Source organism: Punica granatum, chromosome 4, assembly GCF_007655135.1.
Source record: "Punica granatum isolate Tunisia-2019 chromosome 4, ASM765513v2, whole genome shotgun sequence".
Classification (NCBI taxonomy): domain Eukaryota; kingdom Viridiplantae; phylum Streptophyta; class Magnoliopsida; order Myrtales; family Lythraceae; genus Punica; species Punica granatum.
Window position 1 is genome coordinate 18,968,663 of NC_045130.1, and position 22,905 is coordinate 18,991,567.

General features: G+C 40.2%; 1 protein-coding gene across 3 annotated transcripts; it reads left to right on the plus strand.

Moving 5' to 3' along the window:
* Positions 1–15,568: 15,568 nt before the first annotated feature.
* Positions 15,569–20,934, plus strand: LOC116205368 (APO protein 1, chloroplastic-like). Of its 3 annotated transcripts, XM_031537953.1 has the most exons (6): positions 15,569–15,828; positions 16,110–16,241; positions 17,733–17,801; positions 17,965–18,038; positions 19,053–19,417; positions 19,857–20,934. In XM_031537953.1, exons 3-6 carry the CDS (start codon positions 17,747–17,749, stop codon positions 20,689–20,691), a joined length of 1,329 nt encoding a protein of 442 aa, XP_031393813.1. In that variant the 5' UTR covers positions 15,569–15,828; positions 16,110–16,241; positions 17,733–17,746; the 3' UTR covers positions 20,692–20,934. The 3 variants fall into 3 exon arrangements, with proteins under 3 accessions (XP_031393813.1, XP_031393812.1, XP_031393814.1); XM_031537952.1 differs by lacking the exon at positions 16,110–16,241 and having other exon boundaries at positions 15,570–15,828; XM_031537954.1 differs by lacking the exons at positions 15,569–15,828; positions 16,110–16,241 and adding an exon at positions 15,859–15,882.
* Positions 20,935–22,905: the final 1,971 nt, after the last annotated feature.

Below are 22,905 nucleotides of genomic sequence, written 5' to 3' on the forward strand. Positions count from 1 at the left end.
TTATTTGGAGCAAGAATTTTCGAAGGCCACCTTATATAGGCCTTTTGACATCCAGTACGAAAAGAGGCTTGGTTTTGCAACCTATTACATAACTGCCACCCGGGTAATTTCCACCGTCAAACGAATTTACGACTTGCGATGGGCCGGAAGCATCAGCATATTGGGCCTCATTGCGTCAAACGGCCCAAGGCCCACGGCTTCGAGCATGATGTTGAGCCGAGCCCGATGTCATTTTACGCCTATCATGATTCTGCAAGTGGGGACTAATGGCCCGTTTGATAACAGGAAGGGCATTCCGATTCGGGGCGAATTCCATACAGCAGGCCCATTCCGTGGTTTGGTGGACAATTTGTGTCAGAATGGGCTTTTTCCAGATTGGACATCAATTCCGGTGCGACCCAGAATAGCCCTTAGATACGGTGAAGGATTCTTCATTCCTAGGCCTGTTCTTGAAGAATCCAGCAGGCTAGCTGGGGGTGTAAACCACTCATGCCGAGCAAAAATCTAGGAGGATCAACCTCAGCTCGTTCATTTTCTCGTGAGCTCTAGCTCGGGCTCGAGCTCGTTCAAGCCTAAATATCCGAGATAGAGATTGGCTCTTTAAACAAATCAAAGGCTCGGGTTCGATCTCAATCTCAACAAGGCTTGACTGAGTGAAGCAAATTAATTGTGCCTTATATGGGCTTAGAAACAATAGGATGAGCTCAATCTAGTTTCGGCTTGAAACAAAATTACTAATTTATAAACTCGTCAACTGCACAACATACACAATATTATAAAAGTATAAAATCAAAAAGCTTGATTAGTCTCTTGTGCTTCTTAATGTTGAGCTCAACTCGACTCCCTCAACTGGTGAGCACGACTCAAGCTTGATGAGGTTGAGCCGAATGCAACCTCTCGTCCAGCTGAAAAGGGAATATTATACTCATATTTTATTGGACAATTTATGTTAAATTATTATTAATTTTATAGAAATTATAAGAAGTTGATGCTTAATTATGTGTAGTTTGATATTGTAGGTCTTTGAGGACTTAGATAGAATTATGAGCAATATTGAGGAGTTTTGCGCAATTTGGAGAAAGCTAAATCATCTAGGCTAACAACTTTCGCCAAATTTGAGAGCCAGCCTATATCTTTCGGAAATCTTCCTTTGTTTTGGACATAAATTTGAAAGCCAGCCTATATCTTTCGAAAATATGTCGAAAACCTTTTTTCTAGCTATGTTTTACCATTCTTTTAACCTAGAGAGTCATGGAGAGAGTCTTGTTCTAGAGTCAAATTCTTGATCAATTGATTTGAAGCAAAACATTGTGGAAGAGACTATTCCTTGAAGGAATTGTTGGGTTTTTGTTTTAAGATTCAATGTTGATTTATTAAATTGTTTATTTCTGAGCTATTAATTGTTTTATGCAATTCAATATATTGAGTTTACTACTGAATATGAATTTTATTGCAATGACTCATTTGAATTATAATTGTGTTTTCAATTCCATGATGATCTAAACTTCTATTGTGGGTATATGATGATACCTAGGTAGCTAATATGATGATTGTAGTCATGTTATAGGATTAATAGATGTGTGGATGATTCATGATTGTAATTCCTATAATTTCAATTATAATTCTTAATTGGTTATAATTGTTAGAAACACTATTGATACGGGAGTTGATATAGGGTTTGTTAGGAATTCTTGATTATACTAATTAGTTAAATGCGGAAGCCGCGTTAATTAGTTTAATTAGAGATTATCCATGGATTAATGCAATGTTTCTAGTTAGTTATTCGCTACGACATTAGGGATAATTAATTTAGGGCATTAGGCAATCATAGAACTGGAAGGTGTATGTAGTAGAAAAAAAGCAATGGAGAAAATAGATGGAAAATAATATAGTCAAGATTTCATGTGTCGCATGAAGCCTATTAATGCTTGGTTATGTCAGTTGAGGCTTATTATCCATAAGCAACTCAAATAAGCAACTTGATGTGTCGATAACATTGAGACGTTAGGCCATCATCATCATTTTCCATTTTATCATTAGACTTGGGAACTCATCTCCGGATTCTAGTTGCACATGCTTAATTCTAAATTATAAAGTGCTCTTATTGTTTTTGGTCTAAAAATTACAAAATGACATACTAGTGCTATGCTTCGTATCATGCAAATATCTTTTTCATTTTAATAACATTATTAATTTATGAGTAAATAGGCAATTTTGTCCATGACTTTCTAGGTTTACATCAATTTAGTCCCTCACATTTCGGTTACATCAATTTGGTCCTAGAGTTTTGAGCTGTTACATCAATTTGGTTCTCGTTACATCAATTTAATCCTTGATTGGTCGACTGCAAGTCCTTGTGCTTTGGTGTGACATCAAATTGATCTCCGGTGACATTAATCTGATCCTTGTGGCAAAGGGGTAGACGACGTTACCGTCCTGTTAAGTTGTTTAAGGACTGAACTGATATAACGTTTGGGAAAATTGATGTAACTGGAAATTAAATGATGTTCGTTACATCAGTTACATCCTAATATTGCTGATATCATCCTTTCCCCCTCCTTTTTTCTCACTCGTTTCAAGACGTTTCATCTTCTTCATTTGCCTTCTTTCTCTCTCTCTCTCTCTATATTATCTTTGTTCAAGTGCGAAGCTCATCCTCTCCAAGTTCCAATGAGGTGATCATCAAGAGAAACCTCAATGAGCACTATGGAAGACGATAAGTAAAAGTTTGTCTTCATACCTAGGTAACTTTCATTATCTATCTCTTTGTGTTTCGGTGATATGTGGGTTTTAAAATGAGATTTTTTAGGGGTTTTGATCATTACCACACATGCTTCCTAAAGTGTTGTTGCTTTGTCAGGATTTACATTCAGGTTTTGACATTATTAGGTATGTGCAATTGATAAAGATTGTTTGGTGGGTCAATCATGATGTAATGTGGTTAAATTTTCATGTCCAAGTGTATGCGGTAGTTTTACATGTTAAAAATGATTTCTTTTCACAATGGCATTCTGAAAATACAAGAAAATTGTTGTTTTTTAGGGTTAACAATTTGAATTTGTTTTCTTGGAGGGAACTGCAAGAGACAATGGATGTGTATCTTCATCATGGGGGGAAGTTTGTTGAAGAACTCAGGGTGGGTTATGAGGGTGGTGATATATACATCATAAGAAATGTAAATATAGATACAATCATCCTAAGTAGGAACTGCCCCCACGACTTGCCATTACAAGGATCCTACATTTCATACATATGATTTGGCCATAAACTATTTCGAGTCTGACCTTGATGCTAGATACTTGATCGGTGTCTTGCAAGATCAGACGGAACTCCACTTGTACTATGAGCATGGCCAAATAAATGATCCTTTAGAACTCAATAAAGAGGAGATTAAGGAGTTGGAGATGGTTGAAATTGAGAGAAGGGAGCAAAAAGCTGAACTGAAGAGAAAGTAAAAAGAGATTGAAAGGATGGAACAAGAAGCTGCAGAGAATAGGAAATAGGAAGAAGAGATGGAAAGGATTGGGCCTGAAGTAAGGGACTGGGATGAGAGAAATGATGATATGGAGTTTGAACAGTCCACTAAGCCTGGTCTTGAGGGGATGAAATTTGTCAATGCCAATGTAGAAGCAAGTAAAGTTAGAACTAAGAAGAAGTATGTTACTGTGAAGGAGAAAAAGTATAAGGAGAAAATTTAGCAGGGCTCAAAAAATAGGAAACCAAGTTATAATAGCAAGGACATGCATAAGATAACAACACATGTTGAATGGAAAGAGATGCTTGTAGGTGATCATGATGATGCAATACATGCATCTCTTGAAAGTCCACCAGAAAAATATAGGTGCTGATGTTGAGGAGATTCCATTGGATGACAGGCTATTTGACGAGTATGAAATTGAAGAATTGAAGTCATTGGGATGGGGATTTAGATGAAAGACAAGACAAGTTTCCAATGTACAATACATAAGACGATGCAAATATGGAAATTATTATTGGAATGGAGCTTGAAAATCTATAGGTCTTCAAGATGGCTGTCAAAAACATCAACATTGCAATGGAGAAGGAAGTTGATTTTATGAAAAATGATAATGCGAGAGTGATGGCATATTCTGTTGAGAAGAAGGGCAATCATGTCTGCCAATGGAAAATATATTGTGGTTTGAATAAGAAGACAAATATCTTTCAAGTGATGACATATGATCCTAAGCACATTTGTGCAAGAAGGATCGAGAACAAGCTGTCAACAAAGGAGTGGGTTGCAGAGAAGTTGATTCCTCGGTTGATGACCTAGCCAGACATGTCTGCACAACAACACTTATCAAATAAAGTTGCATGATACAATGGTTTTTAGGGCCACCAAGCTGATCAAGCAAAAGTGTGAGGTGAAAAAAAGGAGCGGGTTTATTGCACCATATAGCCTAACGTTGACAGATATTCTTAAATCTATCCCAACTTCGATTTTTTTATTCTGGTATCCCAACGTTACTAGTTTGATGTCACCATTTATCCCCAGGGGGCTAGATGGTAAAACAAAAATACCAACGTTGGGATACCTCATGCAAAAAATCGACGTTGGGATAGATCTAAGAATATCTGTCAATATTATGCTATATGGTGCAATATACCTAAAAGGAGTAGTATGCAATGCTGAGAGACTATGAACATGACCTACTAAGATCCAACCCTGGTTCAAATGTATTCTTGCAAGTCTAATCAAAGACATATGAGTTTCAGAGGCTATACATTTGCTTAGAAGCATGTAAGAGATGCTTCCAAAAAGGGTGTAGACCCATCACTGGGTTAGATGGATGCTTCCTAAATGGTTATTATGGTAGACAACTTCTTTCTCCAATAAATCAGGATGGAAACAATTCCTTCTTTGTCATTGCATATGCAGTAATGGAAGTGGAGTGCACAGAAAGCTAGAAATGATTTCTTAAGAACCTCATAGCAGATGTGGGAGATCCAATACAGAAGAAATACACTTCTAGTACTACACTATGTAACACATTAAGTTATCATTGTGTATTAGATTGTTACATCACTTTGATCCTTTATAAAGATATGAAATAAGTGTTTTTGAACATTGCAGGGGTTGGATGCTGCCATGAAAGAAGTATGTATGATGCATCCCACAGATTTTGCAGCGGGCATATCTGGGCAAACTTGAGCAAGAATGTTAAGTGTAATGGTAGTGAACTGCGGAGAGCATTATGGAATTGTGCCAAAGCAACAACCCCACAACGGTTCAAGCTGTGCATGAATGCTCTTCAAAAGATCAACCCAACGGCTGTAGAATATCTAGGCAAAATTAATCCAAGCAAATGGACAAGGTCAGCTTTGGATAGTGACTATAAGAATGATGTACTAACAAGCAATATGTGTGAGCAGTTCAATAAAAAACCATTGAAAGTTAGGGATAAACCTATACTCAACTTGGTTGAAGAGGTGAGAGGGTACATCACAAGGAAGAAGATAAGATGCCATACTCAATTGGCCAGATACAATGGATTTCTTTGCCCCAAAGTTCAGGCAAGGTTGGAGGAACACAATAAGAAATCTAATAGTTGGGTTCCATTGTGGTCAAGGGATCCTCACATGACACAGTTTGAGGTAACATGCCCACCATACTCTAAGTGTTATGTTGATATAAGGGCACAGACTTGTTCTTGTCGAGTGTGGGACTTGACTGGCATATCATGCAAGCATGCCATTGCTGCCATGTTGTGCAACAGCCAGAGGCCAGAGGAGTTTGTCAATCGTCTCTTAAGGAAAGAAGTGACACATAAAGCTTATGAACCCTTCATACATCCTACTAGTGGCCAAGATTACTTGGAGAGGACTCATCATGACCTTGTCCTTCCTCCAAAGATTAAGAAACAATCAGGAAGACCCAAAAAGTAGAGGAAGAAGGCTCCAGAGGATAAGGCTAACCCTCACAAGTTAAAGAGAAAGTTGAATGATCCAAGATGTGGCAAGTGTGGATAAATGGGGCACACCAAGAAAAGATACAGTGAACAACCAACAGTTAAGGGGAAAAAAGACAGGCATGGTACTTCTACTTCGGGTGGTGCTTTGAGTGGTTCTAGGTCAACTGAAGCAGACAATGTAAATGTTCAAGGGGAAAGAAATGAGAGTATGGAAACTACACTAGAAGAAATGAACATATCACAGGAATCTGCTCTACCCCAACCATCATAGCCATTTGAGTATGGTCTATATGTAGCACAGTCATTACAGGTACTTTTGCTTTCACTTGTACATTTGAATTTTTCTAAATGTTGCCAACTAATGGACTCTTCTTAATATCATGTATAGGTTCCTCAGATTGGCCCATTTGCTCACAGGTCCTTTTTCTAACCAATGATAGCCCCTCCAGTGAGGCCGCCTCACACTCTCATCGCAATACACACCATGAAAGCTACAAGTTCTGAAACTGCTGCTAGGTTTGCAACATATTTCCACCCAATGGGACCTCCTCCTAAGTGAACTGAAGATCGAAGAAGCTAATGTACCACATTTTGGGAACAATCACTAGAAAAAAAAAAACTTGGTTTAGTTATGTTTATTCCAACATGATACTGACTGGCACCATTTTTGGTTGGTCGAGCTTAGTTTGACAACATCATTTGGTTAATATCTATTAGGAAATGCTACATGTTGAATACATGTTAGATGGCCAAAAATATTGCTATAGATATTGCCTTTTTTTGTCCTTTTGTATAGATACTTTGGCAAAGTGTACACTCTCTCGTAAAAACGTGTCTATAATATTAATGTAGTCATTTTTGTAATTCCATTTTATTTTGGTAAGTATTTTTGTTCAGTTAACTTCATGCTTCAATCCATCTGCAATGGATTTATCCTTTAGTAGCCTAAGATGGCTTTGTTCAGTAGGGGGAAGGAGGAAGGAAGGCGAAAGTTAAGTTCAATTTGTTAAAAAATGGCCCTAGGACTAAATTGATATAGCAAGAAGAAGGCGGGAGTTCATTCAATTTGTTAAAAAAAACGAAGGGACTAAATTGATGTAATAATTTTTAACATTTAACACCGTCAGCATTAATACTTAATGGTCGGACCTTATTGATGTGGCAATGGACCAAACTGATATAGCATTGGCACCTGATTGATGCACCTATACCATATAACTACCAAATTGATGTAACCGTCGCACTACTTGATGTAACTGTATTAGTCATGAACTAAATTGATGTAATAAGGACCAAATTGATGTAACAGCTCAAAACTCAAGGACCAAATTGACGTAATCAAAACATAAGGGACTAAATTGATATAAACTTCTAAAGCTGGGGACATAATTGTCTATTTACTCATTTAACTTGTAACTAAGTTAAATGATATTTGTACACTGTTTGCTTTTCAAAAGACAAATTATATTATATATTTGATAGATATATGAATCACATTTAATTTTCAAAATAAATTATATTTTTCTATATTCTGTATAATATGTCATAAATAGAAAGCACTATCCACAAAAATAGTAGCGTATCTCAAATAATACATCTATCAATAAATATGAGCTCTCAAAAAGTATTTGCACCACAAGATGCATTAGCTCTATTGCTTTTTATTGTTTCACTTCAAAATAACCTCGAAAGTATGAACACAATCTCAATTTTTTTTCTTTTATATGTGTACCTATGCTCTTATGAAAAATTATTTTCCATTAAATTTCATTCTTTATCCTATGTATTTAACATTTTTGTTTTGAATTTTTTTCTTAATATGTATTAAAATTGAAGGCGAGTTTTTCAAAGATGCGTCTATCATTAGACATGAAGGCGAGTTTTTAATTATTTGATTTTCCTTTTGTCAATTATTTGTGACTAATACCTTTAGAATGCCTAGAATGCTAAATGGAATTATCGCAAAAGTTTTGAATTCCCTAATTTTATGTATATATCACATCAAAATTCAGAATAAGAATTGCTGCTATGTATGTTGAGGAGGCAAATAAATAGGAAAATAACAAGGGAAAATGATATCGATTAAGCTTCCAGTGGGAAGGAAGATTTTCAAGCACTCATTTACTTTCTCCCCCTTGCAAATATGCTCAATTTGCTCTGACACGTTGTCAGCACCCCATTTTGGCCCACCGGCTTCCTACGCAAGAATCTCCGACCAAAGCCCGGGTTACTATTCATCACCCGACGATCAGAGGCGAATATGCGGGCACAGAGACATGAATTACAGGAGAAAAGCAGGGTGCACTAAAAAGGCAGAGGAAAGCTGTCAAAAGAACAGATAAACGAGGAACCTCGAAAATAGCGGAGCCGGCACTATGGCACTATTCATCGCCGGATCACCGGAGCGTCAGAAGATACCCAATAGGGGACTTTAAAAATCCCTCTTGGTACCAAAATGACTAATGGCACCTCCGAGCGCATTTCAGAAGCCTCCTGCTTAAGCCAGGGCACACCCGAACATTTGCAGACGCCTTCCTAACGGGGCTCCCGGGACGCCCGATCCACGGACAAGTAAACGGCACCCGGAAACAGGCCTGCACACCCCCAAGGACCACCAGGACCAAGGAATAAGTTTCAGACTGCCTTTCAGAGTTAGTCTTGGTCTCCCGAGCGGATCCCGACCCGGAGAAAGGACCCCTTTTTGCACAGAAACGTGGCCAGAGACGCTTTTAATGAACCGTCAGTGCACGAAATCCGCGCCAACCAATCCCGAAGACCTCAAGGCCTGGGAAAACGAACCCTGATCGCATTGTACAATCCATTTGGGTTTCCCGAGTACTATTCTGGCAACAAAAGGGCCCCTTTCAAGCGGAATCTTGCGCTTAGAGCTCATTCGAGGAAATGTTGACGTCCGAGCTTTGCACCACCCACTCCCAACAACCCCCAGGGGCTAGGAAATCATTTCGGCTCGGACCAAGCAAATCATATCGAGCCCCCGAGTGACGTTTTAATGGTCATAAACGCCTCCCGGCAAGCCTTCAAGACTCGTTTTTGACGAACGAAGATCACAGTGGTCTCCGAACACATCAGAACACTCGGGAAACACCGAGAAAGCCCCGTTCGCGGATTCTTAGGACGCCTCCGGATATCGATCTCCAGCCGGGGCCGACAAGTAAACCGTTCTTCCCAAAGCACAGAGCACGCCGACACGAGCGGTACATCACGCAGAGGCGCGAACAAGCGACAGAAACGGACAACTTCACCCCGATCATCCAAACGGAGCAAAACCGGCTTTCGAGTCCCCGGGACGCCCGAGCATTCACCCATACGAAGAATGTCAATATTAGGCTCATTAAAATCGTATTCGCGCGCACATTGATAATTCGTCGTTCAAGTGAACCACGGAAATCGAACGCACGATCAATCGAGCTCCGAGCTTCTTCCGGCTTTCTTTCTAGTCAAGTGGGACCCTTGAGCTAGCCAAGCCAAGCGAGCCAAGCCAAGCCGCAAGCCATGGCTTCTCTCTAGGGGTGGCTAAAAGCAAGCCAACTCTCCTCCATCCACTCATTTCAAAATATCTCTTACACACTTCTCATCCATCCTTCCATCCATCAACTCTCATTTCCCTTCTCTTCCTTTCCCCACACTCAACAAGACAACTTCCCCACCCTAATCTTCCCTCCAAAATTCGGAACCCCTAAGCACCCCCCCTCTAATTGCACTTAAACTCACTAATTTGGCTCATTAAGGCATCCTATAAGAGCCTAATTGCAAGACACTTTAATCACAACTCAACTTCCATCACCTCTCTAGCATTTCTCACTCAAACAAATGCTCTCAACCTCCCAAGAACTTCAGAAAAATCGCAGCAAGCAAGAATCACCCGAAAACCAAGCAAAACACTCAAGACTTAAGTCGGAATCCATCCCGACTTAAATCCAAACTTCACCAAACTTCATATCCTACATGTTTTCGACCCCCTCTATCCATTTCCGAGCTTAGATTTCAAGTTTGAAGCCTCTAAGTTAGAGAATCAGCTCAGTACAGAACCGAGCACAGTTTTGGCCCAGCCGGGTCAAAACTTCCAACCCTATTTTCTCACCTTCCCGAGTTGGTCTGAACTTTCAAAACCCATCAAACACCTCCGGGGGTTCGTTAGGAGTCGGGAGCCACCGACCTTGCTCAAAAATTCCATCGGAATCCACCGTTATGAATTCCGACCCGAAAAATGCTCAGTCGGGCCGGCGTTTCTGACTGTCTGTTCGGTTTTCTTGCAGATCGGGTCGATCCGTGACCCTTTTCGATGAACGACCACTTCTACCACCTCCAGGGGTCAGTTAGGAGTCAGGAGACGTTGGCCTTGCTCAAATATTCCATCGGAATCCATCGTTATGAATTCCGACCCGAAAACTGCCCAGTCGGGCCAGTTTCCAGACGTGCTCTGTTTTGGGTGATTTTTGCAGGACTGTACGGGTCGACCCGACAACTCTGGGAACAAACGACCACCACGGTCACCTAGAGGAGTCCCTTGGCTATCCAAGGCCGCCGACCTTGCCTCAAAATTCCATCGGGAGCCTCCGTGGCGACGTCCGACCCGACTTGTGCCAGTCGGGTCTGTCCACCCTTCCATTCGGGTCTGTTTGGTGCCATTCGGGTCTGTTCAACGGAAAACAGCCCAAACCCGACCCATCAACGGTCCAACCCGACTCTTGAATGTACCATCCCGCATCTCGGGACTAGGTATGACCATTCCCGACTTAGAGGAGCTAGGACTTTTACATTATTGTTGTGTTTATGGAGTTTTGAGGGGTTTTAAGCATGATTTTAATTCCGAACTTTAATATTATGCAATTTCCTTATTACACCATGCATGTTTATCATCGTTTAACTTGCTAGCATGTCGGGAAATATTTAAATCGAAGTCGAGGAAACTATCCCGACCCGGAAAAGCCGAGATCATTCGGGTTAACCTCTCCATGAGGTAACCTAGAGCTTTCTTGACCTTTTTGGGTCAAGACCGGATTCCTTTGCCCCGATTTAAATTGTTTCCTGAGTTTTATTGTTTTTCTCACATCCATGAAGTCGGTATTGTTTTATCGATTCCTTAAATAATATGTTTGTGCATGTTTGCATGTTTGAATGTGTTATTTAAATCATGATAATACCGACTTTCGTTTAATCGTGTTATTTAACATGTTTGATGTTTGAGCATGCGAGAAACGATTCAAAACACGACGGGGAAAACTCGTGAAACCAAATACAAGCCATGAGACCTCTCGGCTTTATCCAAGGAGAATAGGCCGAGAGTCTCATGGAGTTATTCGGGTTCCATGAGGCTTCATCTTCCCGTTTTAAATCCGTTCTAGGATTTCGTGTAATTTGCAAGTTCAATTACGTCGAGAATTTCACACAAAATGTCTTTCCAAACCAAAATATGCATGGATTCGCAATTCGGAGACCTTTCGGGCCTATTAGGACCAAAGGGTGTTTCGGCCATCGTTGGCCGAATCTTCCTCGGTCTTTCTTGACCCGTCTTGGTCGCCGAGTCACGAATCGTTTTTACAATTAATGCATTCGGCACAACCCTTAAGCATTAATTCCACAAACGGGTTAATCGGGACGCTCACATGATTAAACCCACTTCACACTGATAAGGTTTACACGAATTGGCCATTAACTGATAACTCGCGTCGATGAGTTGTCAAATGACGTTGGTGCCCTTTTCAAACTTATCAATTTCAAAACCCGAAACGCGCGGTCCGATGTAGCATGGATGTCTGAAAAGGGTTTCTGTGTCTCAACTTGAATGTTTACCTGATTCCAGGTAGCTCAGATCAGGATACAGAAGATCTTTCTAGATCACTTCCGGGCAGATCGACCGGTTCTTTGGCTTTTTTGGGGTTCTTGCACAACCCTGGACGACCCAGGGAATTGGTCGACACCGGCTACAGGCCGAGGTGGCCCGCACTGCGATGTTTCCCCTTTTCTGAAAACAATTTTCAAATAAAGGGCAAAATCGTCTTTTCACAATTCAGCGACACTCTTAGGGTTAGCATGACAGAAACACTACAGTATGGGACAAGAACTGGCTACCTGTTCAGGTGCAGGTTCATCTGCATAGCCCTTTCTTATCTAACTGATGAGTTTCTGTCATCCTAACATAGACTCGGGTAACTAGAACGGTTATCTCTGTCAGAAAACATGCAAAATGCTGATTAACCTTTCACTCGACTTAACCAAACACTAGATAATAGTTAGGAGGAATTCTAGATTCCAAATCTAGAGTCGAAACATGAGTTTGGCTAATTAAGTGGAAATTCAGTGTCACAATACAGAACAACTGTAAAAGCAATCCACACACGTGAGATTTGACTCTCTTTGTCAAGTTCTCAAAACAAAGCCGAATGCTAAAACATTGGCACATGCTTGTTTGTCTAGGGTAGGATTTGCATGCCAAAATACCCCGGATTAACAACTTGTTAAAACACGTACACTCGATAATAACAAACACCTTGTCTGTTATTTACATGTTGCGTGTTATCTTTCCGCACCTGTTTGCCATGCGGGTCGAGCCTGATCCCTAGGCCGAATAATATTAGGGTTCAACGCCCTAATCATCGAGCACATGGTTCAACGCCCTAATCAACACTCACAGGGTCCAACGCCCTATTCAGTGAGAGCGTCCATTGAAATTCAGTTCTTCGGTCTTTTTCCCTAAACTCACGGCAAGTTAGAGTGGAATAATAACCGAACGCGAAACGACTGGAATTCGACCCTTTTTGTAATTTGTATTTATTGTTTTCGAGAGCATTGTAAGGACTTTTATTTTGTACATTTGTTCTGTAAGAATTCCAGTCGGTGAGCGAACGGTCTGAGAGTCGAATTAATCGAATCGGTCTCATGCTTGCCCAGTCACAAGTAAATCCAAGATCTCCCGGTTTTGGTTCACGCAGGGATTCAACCTCCATGGTTCGATGAATTGTAACGCAAGATTGTGAACCAACTCCCCGACATACGGGTTTACTTCTCTCTCGGCTTCTCAACCGACATCATTTAATTCACCGAATCTTCGGTGTCAAAACGTGCGAGCCGAGTGCAGCTTAATTCATGCGGTAAATCATAAAACATGCAAGCCTAGCAAACCATAGTACCGAAAGGGCGTGCGGGATATAGGTCCGCACGTAACATGAACCCCCGAACACGGATTTTCCAGTTCCGCACAGATCAATGCCTTAACAACAAACTAGGTGTTCCATACCCCTAGACCCAGGTAACTTATCCACCCTCGACCTTCGGGTCGTAAAATGATAAGTGACGACTCCTTCTCTCGCGCGTGTCCGTCACGCGTCCCCACGGGAAGGTGGACATTCCCAAGCCGCGCGATCCAAAAGCGCGCATGCGTGCCCCGACGAGATTAAATTCGGGTGCGCACACACGTGCATACAAGTTGCAATTTTTTTATTGAATTCTTCGGCCTAGAAAAGGGAGGCTTCTTCATCAGTTTTCAGCACAGAAAGAATAGCTTCTCAAGTGAATGTGAGTGAATTACAGGAAAATGTAGAGAGGCAGGGAGTGTTGATGTACTAGAGAACCTCACTGAGGATATGTACTCGGTGTGTGTAAAATAGAAGCTTGTTTTTCGCATCCACATATTTGCATTAAAAGGATGCCTTTTATACTTCTTTAATATAGTTTTTTTGTATCTTATTCGGCAAATTTAAATTATTATTATTCATATATATTTAATAATATAATTGTATTGATTGTAAATTTTTATTATTATTTTTATACAATTAAGAAAACATATATACATAACATTTTTTTTGTGCAATGTACGAGTTCCACTACTAGTATAATATATGAAGCAAAGCTCTGGTAGGTCCGTTCCAATGGTCTTCGAACACTCGATGTTTGACTAGAATTTTCTTAGATATTTTACCTTTTTATTTTTATATTAATTTTTTAATAATTTTTTTATTATGGTCTCAAAACACTCAATTTATGAATGAAATTTCTTTTATTCCTTACTTTTCTTTTATAAAAACACTTTTGTTTTAATTGTTGAAAGATATTTTATGATAGATCAGATTTTGTCCATTTTTTAGTTTTTAGGAAAACCCATTTTTAAAAAACTTTTAAAAGATACTTCATGATATATATATATATATATATATATATATATTCTAATTTTCCAATAAGATATTGTCGATTACATAACATTTAAAAGTAAAATGAATAATTTTATAAGATATTAACATAATATTTTCAAAACTTTCTTAGAAGATTTAATTATTTATATAATATTTGATAATTTTGAATTTTTTGTTTAAGATAAAAAAAAATCTAATCACATAAATATTAGCATTGAAAGGGTTCAACATTGGAAGGGAACATAATTAGAAAATTTAGTTTAGGTGATTCGACGTCCCCACCCCTTCAATTTGGGAGAACTGAGTGGCCTCAATCTAATCCGCAAAAGACATCAATTGGGGGTGGGTGGTCGTTATGGACCTTGTCCCTCCATTTAGGGATAATCTAGAGGCTGGGTTCTCCCAAATTGAAGATTTGGGCCCCTCAACAGGCCACAAACTCCTCGATGGAGGTCATCAATTGGTTCTAACTGCATCGACGACCTCTAATGGGGGTGGGTGGGGGTGGGGTGCCCCCACCTCTTCGCCAATCAACATCTTCAATTTATTTAATTTTTATTATTTTATTTATGCGGCATGACACTGTTTGACACCTTAGTATAGTTTGTCGCAATATCAATAAAATGGACGAAAAATGACATGGATGACAAATGTGAGAAGAGAATCAAAGTCCGTAATTTTTTTGGTGTGAACTCTAGTATCCGGAAGTCCAATAAGTCTCAATTAATCTAGTCAAGCCAAATCGGCTCAGTAAGGGGTAAAGTCCGTAATTTATTTGCCAAAAAATCAATTCGTGCTAAAAGTGAAAAAGTAAGTCGAATTTCATATTTTTTGGGCCATTAATCCCAAATAATATTATAGAGGAAAAGAAAAGCCTCTTGTAGAAAACTTGGTCCACTCTATGGCCGACAATATTTGACACCACGCGATAATACGATATGGATATACCACGGAGTTAAGCAGGTTTGGATTAAGGTTAAATGTGTTTCGTGTCGAAATAAGTCAAATCCATTTAGACATTATAAATAATCGTGTTGAAACGGATTCAACCTTTATAACCAGTTTAGATATGGTTAGACTTGTAATTATGTGTTATCGTATTAATAAAGTTATTTTTCATATTATATCAATTTATAGAAGCAAGTATACTAAAATAATCTCGATTTGTTTTTATAAATCACCCGTTTATGATATTTTTATCGTATCATTCGTATAGTAATGTGTAATTAAAGTTAATAGTGTTATATCATGTAAGTATAATATGTAACTAAACGTAATAGTATCACATCGTGTAGATAACCATATATACACGTTTAGATATGCTTAGTTAAATGGATTTGACGTGGCGTGTCCATATCAAACCGGAACTAAACCTGTCATGTTTGTATTTGAAAATATTTATTAAACATGTCGTATTAAGATTTAAAAGTTTATGACACGAATTGATTTAGACACTATTGGTATAAACAGACACCAACCTCGCATATTACGGCCACTGATCCACTCCCCTCTGGGCAGATGGACTGTTTTCATTGTACAAGGAAAAAGAAAATCCCCTTCAGAGGAGAGAGGGGGGCTTGAAGAGGACGGGGAGCCGAGTCCGAGTCCGAGTCCGAGTCCGAGAGTGAGTCGGGAGCGACGGAGCAGCACTGAGCCGACCACCGCCATCCATCATTGCCTTTTCGGCTACCCGGAAACTAACTTACCGCAAGCTGTCTGTCTCTGCCTTTCTTCAGTTTCTTCTTCAGGTGTGAATTGTTGTCCTGCTCTGCTCTCCGCAATTCTCATTTCATTTTGATGCGGTCAGTCTTTTGCCTCTTCTAGTCGATACCCAGTTAAGGTTTTACTTCGAATTTGTCCCCATTCTTTCAAATATATTTGGCTGGGTTGCTCAGAGCTGTGGAATCAGCTTATCTCATTCCATTGATGACGCTGAATTTGTAAACTTTGTTTCTGCGGGATAGGAAGGGATATAATATAGGCAGCCCTGATTTTGACCCCAATGGTAATTAATGGTTTTGTTCTTAAGATGCATTTTCGGTGGTTCTTCGGATTATATTTGGGTTCTCGAGAAGAGGTTTTGGTCGTGGGCTTCGAGTTCAAGCAATTCAAGGAAGTCTCATAGCTTTTGTTCTCAGCTAAGACTCGAACTCGAACTGATGTAGGTTTCTCCAAACCAGTCCAGTCTCGTCTAGTCTGGTTGATCGATATTCTTCAATGTCTTAACCTCTGTGCTTAATTTTTCTTTAATTTTTTATGCTCTGAGATGACCTTGTATGCATGATAGCTGGAGTGAAGAAGAGGCTGTGTAGTGTGTGAGGTCCATACAGAAATGTACTTCTATCTTCTTTGAGGATAGTTCCTTTGACTGATCTATGCCATTCTATACTTACATTGCTAGCTGTCCTGTCCGCTACCGTTACCATCCCTATCTATTGTGGTCTGGAGGCTGAGTCGGATTTATATGTTGTTTAGCAAGTAGGTTCAGTTTAATTATGACAGTGATTCCCCCTATGAAACAATTCTCCAGCCCAGTTACCTGCTCTCTTCTCTAGTCATGCAGCAAAGATAAGAAGCTACCTTTGTACCCTCCACAGTTTAAGCTGCAAGATAATAATTCCAAGCTGAAGCACAAAAGAGGCTCGGGGAATATGAACTTGGAAGCAAACCAGCCAAATTTTGCTCATCAACACCTGGCCCTTTGCTATATATATAGTACCCTCCGGACTTTAGAAGCTACATGCCACCCCCAATTTATATGTTGACCGGATGGCTTTATCACACTCTTCAAGCTTGCACTCTAGAAATATCCTGCCAATGAGCTATTATTAGCCACAGAAAAATATGGAGTAGTCATGTGATACTAGAAGATTGGATCTAAGAATATTTTCCGCAAGGATTTCCACACAGATAAAAGAGGGAACTCTTATATAGAGCCGCATGCCTTTAGTAAATCAATCAATCTTAATTGTAATTGTAATTGTACACCACAATGAGACACTTTTTCTACTTTCCACAAGCTTATGAGTCATAATCCCATTATCTGAAATTCTGCAAACCTTTGGTAAAAACACTCTGGTTGTTGCTTAGGAGAGTGGACAAGATAGATTTGATACTGTTGGTTATACTAATACATTTGTAGATTGTATTACAAGATATGGGACGAAAGTCCTTCGTCATGTATTGTCATTTTCATTTGAACCTTTTTGGGTCCGAACTTAAGATTTTTGAGTTCACCTCTCCAAGCAGCTTATCAATTTTGAAAAAATATTTCTCAGATTCTATAACAGATCACAGCAGGCCAAGAGGCTTTGTAGTGAGAAATATAATCATCTGAACATGGTGCTACATACCATTTAAAGTGTTGCTTTGATCTCCTAAGGTGTAATAACTGTGCATAATTGCCCATGCTTATAAGTTGGAACAGTCTGCTGAAGCAGCAGAAACAGCTGATACTGGAGGGTGGAGCCACAGCATCAACAGTCCCTAGCAAACTCTGATACTTAGTTTCATAGTATATGAATTAAGCTTGATAGTGTGTTATGGTTGACTGTGCTTGCTCTTAAAAAAACATACTTAATTTGTACAAGAAGCCCAATGTTTTCACTTCTAGAAAATGACCTGATTGGCTGGTACTTCTTCTCATGAACAGGTACATTCACAAAAATGTTCCACACATTACCTGCACCTTCATCTATGATTTGGAATGCATCACGTAGTTGTAAGTGACTTTCTTATCCTAAAATCCTAAAAGCTAATTCAAAAATGTTTCCTGGCATGAACTTTATTCCGGTACTGAAAACTTTTTCCAAGTCTTTCAGAGTCTCTTTTTTACCAGTTGTGCTTTCTCTTGCTTGACAGCAGAATATGGTTTTCCTTTGCAGGTTCTTGCATGGGTCTTATAGGGAACAAAAAGCTTCTTTTTTCAGTTCGAAGGCCATGTAATCGTGGATTGAAGGTTCATGTTCTTTCTCTTTACATGCTTCTCTGTTGTACGTGTTTTTGTAAAATAGTCTCTTTATATGATCCTGATTTGCTGCATAGAGCTTTGCTCATCAAGTATTGCTAAAAGCTTTGATGAATTTCAAGAGTATTTTATAGTTGTTGGAAGTTAGTGTAAAGAAAACTTTGACTGCATCATTATGGGAAGTAGTCCTGGAGTGTTGTTTGTTAAGCCACTTAACTAAGAAAAGAGAATGAGATCGGACATCTAGCTTGTGAACTCATTTCCATCTCCATATCAGCAGACGCCTTTTTTTTTTCCCCGGCTCGCTTCTTGTTTAGTAGCTTAGTTGGAGCATGAAAAATTGCATAACCTGATATGGACGAAGATATTTAACTGGAAATCATAAACTACAGTCCATATGCTTCAAGCATATGCAATAGAATGTCTTGCTTGGTGCTAAGTGTTGCAAAAGTTTCCAGTTAAATTGGGCCAATATAGGTTATGCAGATTACTCGCAAATAATTGAAAAGTTAAAGGAATCACAGCTTAGGTATTGGAAATTTTTACCTTTTTCTTGATGAGGGTTTGAGTAAAGTATACGTTGAGCATAAAACCCCACAAAGGGAGGGACCAAGGCGGGTTCGGTGTTGGGTTGGGCCTAAAGGGGGCAGTTGCCCCCCTAAATTCTTGACGCTCAATTGAAATTTACGTATTGTTCTTTGATTCTCAATAAACCCAATGCTACGATCCAAATCTTGGTCTGTCCCCGTTAACAATCGTATGAACACGGTAAACTGAGCATCTTGATGAAGCCCATACTGGTAGTCACACCTCAATAAGGAAGAGTGCTGGTAGTTGAACAAGAAATCTGTTGTCATGCCTTAGTTTGCTCCTTTAACTACTCGGCCAATGTATGTACGGAAAATTTATTATTAGGCAACCTTAGAATTGATATTGATTGCAAATAACGGTTTTGCTAAAGATTCAATCTTATGCAAATTTTCCTTCTGGTTGTTTAACTTGCAGATTCTAAATAAGCAGCAGCAACTCTCAAGCTGGGCAGTGACGGGGACCTTCTTTTGTTCCAATAATAGGCATAGACGGAATTCATCATCTGTAAAGAAACAAGTACCACAGAATGTGGATCTTCCACAAGTACTACCAAAGAAAAAGAAAAAACCGTATCCCATTCCATTAAAGAAGATTCAACAGGCTGCAAGAATGGACAAGAAGCTTGCTCAGATGGGCATAGAAAAGCCCCTAGAACCTCCCAAAAATGGATTACTTGTACCAGAATTGATTCCGGTGGTTCATGAGGTACTCGATGCCTGGAAACTTTTGATCAAAGGCCTTGCACAGCTTTTGCACGTCATCCCTGTGTATGCTTGCAGGTAATTGTGCTGATCAAATACAAGCATGCGCCTTGTACTTTGATGAAGTTATATACGACAACTTGACACTGGATAATTTTTCTTTGAAAGCCCTCTGAGTAGACATGACTCGTTGACCAATTTGCCTTCAACTCAATAAAATACTACTCAATTTTCCTCTACCATTGATTCATTATGAGGTACTTACATGTGGATAGACTCAATAAGCAACCATGTCAGCAGAAATCAATGTTTGAATGAACGTTGAGAGACCTGACATGAACGTTGAATGTGCCATCTTTTAGAAAATGAATTAATTCATGGGAAATATCACTAAATTGCTGAGGACATCCATGGTGGTCTGATTTATTTTGATGGTTTCTCTAGCTAAACTGCTTTTTCTATATTCTTCTATTTATCTGGTGGCCCTAACAACTAAATTATGATTCTTGTCCAACAGTGATTGTTCGGAGGTTCACGTGGCTGAGGCTGGTCACAACATTCAAGACTGCCTCGGTACAGCTAATGCAAAAAGGCGGAGTTTCCATTCATGGGTCAGAGGATCCATCAATGATGTACTAATCCCAATCGAATCATATCATATGTATGATCCCTTTGGTTGGCGCATCAAGCACGAGACTCGTTTCGACTATGACCGGATCCCTGCGGTTGTGGAGCTCTGCATCCAGGCAGGGGCGGACATACCTGAATACCCCTCGCGACGAAGAACCAAACCCATCAGGATGATTGGGAAGAAAGTGATAGACCGTGGTGGGTTTGTGGAGGAGCTTAGGCCCTGGAAATCAGCAGACTCAACCACAGTGGTCGACCTTGATACACATGAGGCTTCCAGGCGCCTCCCACCCCCTGCACTGTCAGAAGTCCCGAGGATTTCACAGGAGACAGTCGAAGCGTATGAGACTGTGCGATCGGGTGTGAGGAAGCTGATGCGGAAGTACACGGTGAAAGCCTGTGGGTACTGCTCAGAGGTCCATGTGGGGCCATGGGGACACAATGCAAAGCTCTGTGGCGAGTTCAAGCATCAGTGGAGAGATGGGAAACATGGGTGGCAGGACGCGACACCTGATGAGGTCTTCCCACCGAACTATGTGTGGCACGTGCGGGACCCCAAGGGGCCTCCGCTTAAGAGCTCCCTTAAGAAGTTCTACGGTAAGGCACCAGCAGTGATTGAGGTTTGCATGCAAGCAGGGGCAAGAATCCCAGATAAGTACAAGCCCATGATGAGGCTCGACATCATAGTTCCAGAGGATGAAGAGGCACGCTTAGTTGCATGAGGAAAGAACCATTCTCTTAATTGCTCAAGGAAATAGACCGTTTGAATTTCTGGGGTTCTACAATCGTAATTATGAGAAGCATGCAGACATTGCATTCATCCTGAGTGTGGATTCATCATATTATATTTTGTCTCAACAATGGAAAAGGAGCAGAACGAGTCGCAGGAGTTGATCATAATTTTTAGTGTATAGAAATGGGATCTTGTTTACATTTATTTCCGTAATTCATGAAGATTGCCGAGCTGTGACGTGTTTTCGGTGATTCCGGTAAATTTCCCGAGCTTTCGGGATGTGTTGATTCGGATTTGAAGAGAGATGCCACAATCATCAAGCTGGCCGGATCGGATTGAGGTCCGAACGAAGAAAGGGAAGCCAAGAATTTCATGGAGTTAGGTCCAATTTTCAAGCCCAGCAATGGGGAGCTTAAGATGAAGACATATACATATATGCATGTGTATGGACGTACGTGCACATTCAACAGAGAGGACGGTGGAAGATTTTATTCTCCCTTTGCATCCGATTATTCTTGGTGATCAATCACGTAATATTCTCGTATTGTCTCGGATATTTTTGATCTTAGATAGTGAATAAGTCGGATATTCCTCCAATATGGTTTGATATTCTATCGTTTAGAGATTCTAGGGGCTAGGTAGTCAAATTTCCTATTCGGATTTTATTTCGATATCTCGTAATTATAGGCATATTAATTTAAAGAAATCATTTAGGGTTTCATTGTGTCACCTATAAATACATGATTCGGAGTTCATTGTAATGCTCTTTGGTACAACTATTAATCGTACTATATTTTTTCTGTCTTTTCTTTCTCACACATTACTCTTGTTGCACTTATATTATTGCACCTTTAATATCTACTTTTATAGCACTTTCATAAAATGTACCTTTAATTCCTTGCAACAGTTGATCATTCGGCACCTATCTTCCTACCCATTTTCGAGTTTCCGGGCAAAGAATGAGCTTCCATTCGAGCTTAGGTTTTTGGATCTAGGTGCGGCTTCTCTGGACTTTGCGAGGCCAAGATCCACCCGCTACGACTCTTCCGGGCTTCGTGGTTGCATCATTCTTTGGACCGGCTTTCGGGCCTTCTATTCCATCAAATCGAGGGTTTCGGCGTAAGACTAATATTTATTGTCTTGTCAAATAGCCGAGACCTACTCTCAACCCAGCTTTATTAGCCGTGTCTTGTTTTTGCTGATCGATAGTAGCACAAAGAAATAGTGGAAAACTCATAGCGGTTAAATACCCAAGCCACGAGATCTTTTGTGGTGTATTCAACCATCTACTTCGTTTATTCCAAACCCAGTCGCCATTCAGTCCCACGGACTCTCGAGGCTGTGGTATGACGCTCTATATCAGTGGGGCCGGCTAGTGTCACATTGGGTTTTACTTGGGCAGCTCCCTGGCACGCTTGGATTTCTTGGTTATCCACCCTTCAGTGATTTTTTCGACATGATACAATTTGGCACGCCCGGTGGGACACGTTAAATTCGTGCTTTTACTATCATGGAGTATGGTTACCCATTCTTCGACATCATCGATCGGAAATTCAATGCTGTCGACTTATTATTCTTCGACGCCATCGACTGGCAATTCATTGTCGTCGACTTATTCATCACCATGTTCATTGATCGGCTACTTGCAGTCGTCCAATCATTATGATTATTTGCAGCGACAAGCGGTTATGTATGTAGCATCATCGACTAGCTACTCAGCCTTACCAGAGATTTATCCACAAGCAATGACGAGCTATTCGATGCAACCCTATCTCGCCCATACCTTGCCGTATACAACACCATATGCTATCGCTTAGCCTCCAATCTAGGCTCAGCCTCCAACACAAGCTCAGCCTCCAATCCAGGCTCAACCGCCAACACGGGCTCAGCCTCTGACACATACTTAGCTTCAACCACCAGTGCAACAAGCACCACCTCTACCTCATGTTCAATTTTAGCCACCTTCGTCAATATTGACAAATTACTCAGTGCCACCATCGAGTTGTTCTTCATCGTCGATGATGCAATGGTTCTTGTTTAAGGAAGAAATATATGATTGGCTTGAGAGATTGTGGCGTACATATAATTTAGACCAAATTGCGGCTAAAGCTTAACAAACACATTCGCCTACATCTCGGCCTCCAGTGCAAGCTCCATCAACTCCGTCATCACCATCGTCTTCATCGAACAAAGAGGTCGGTCA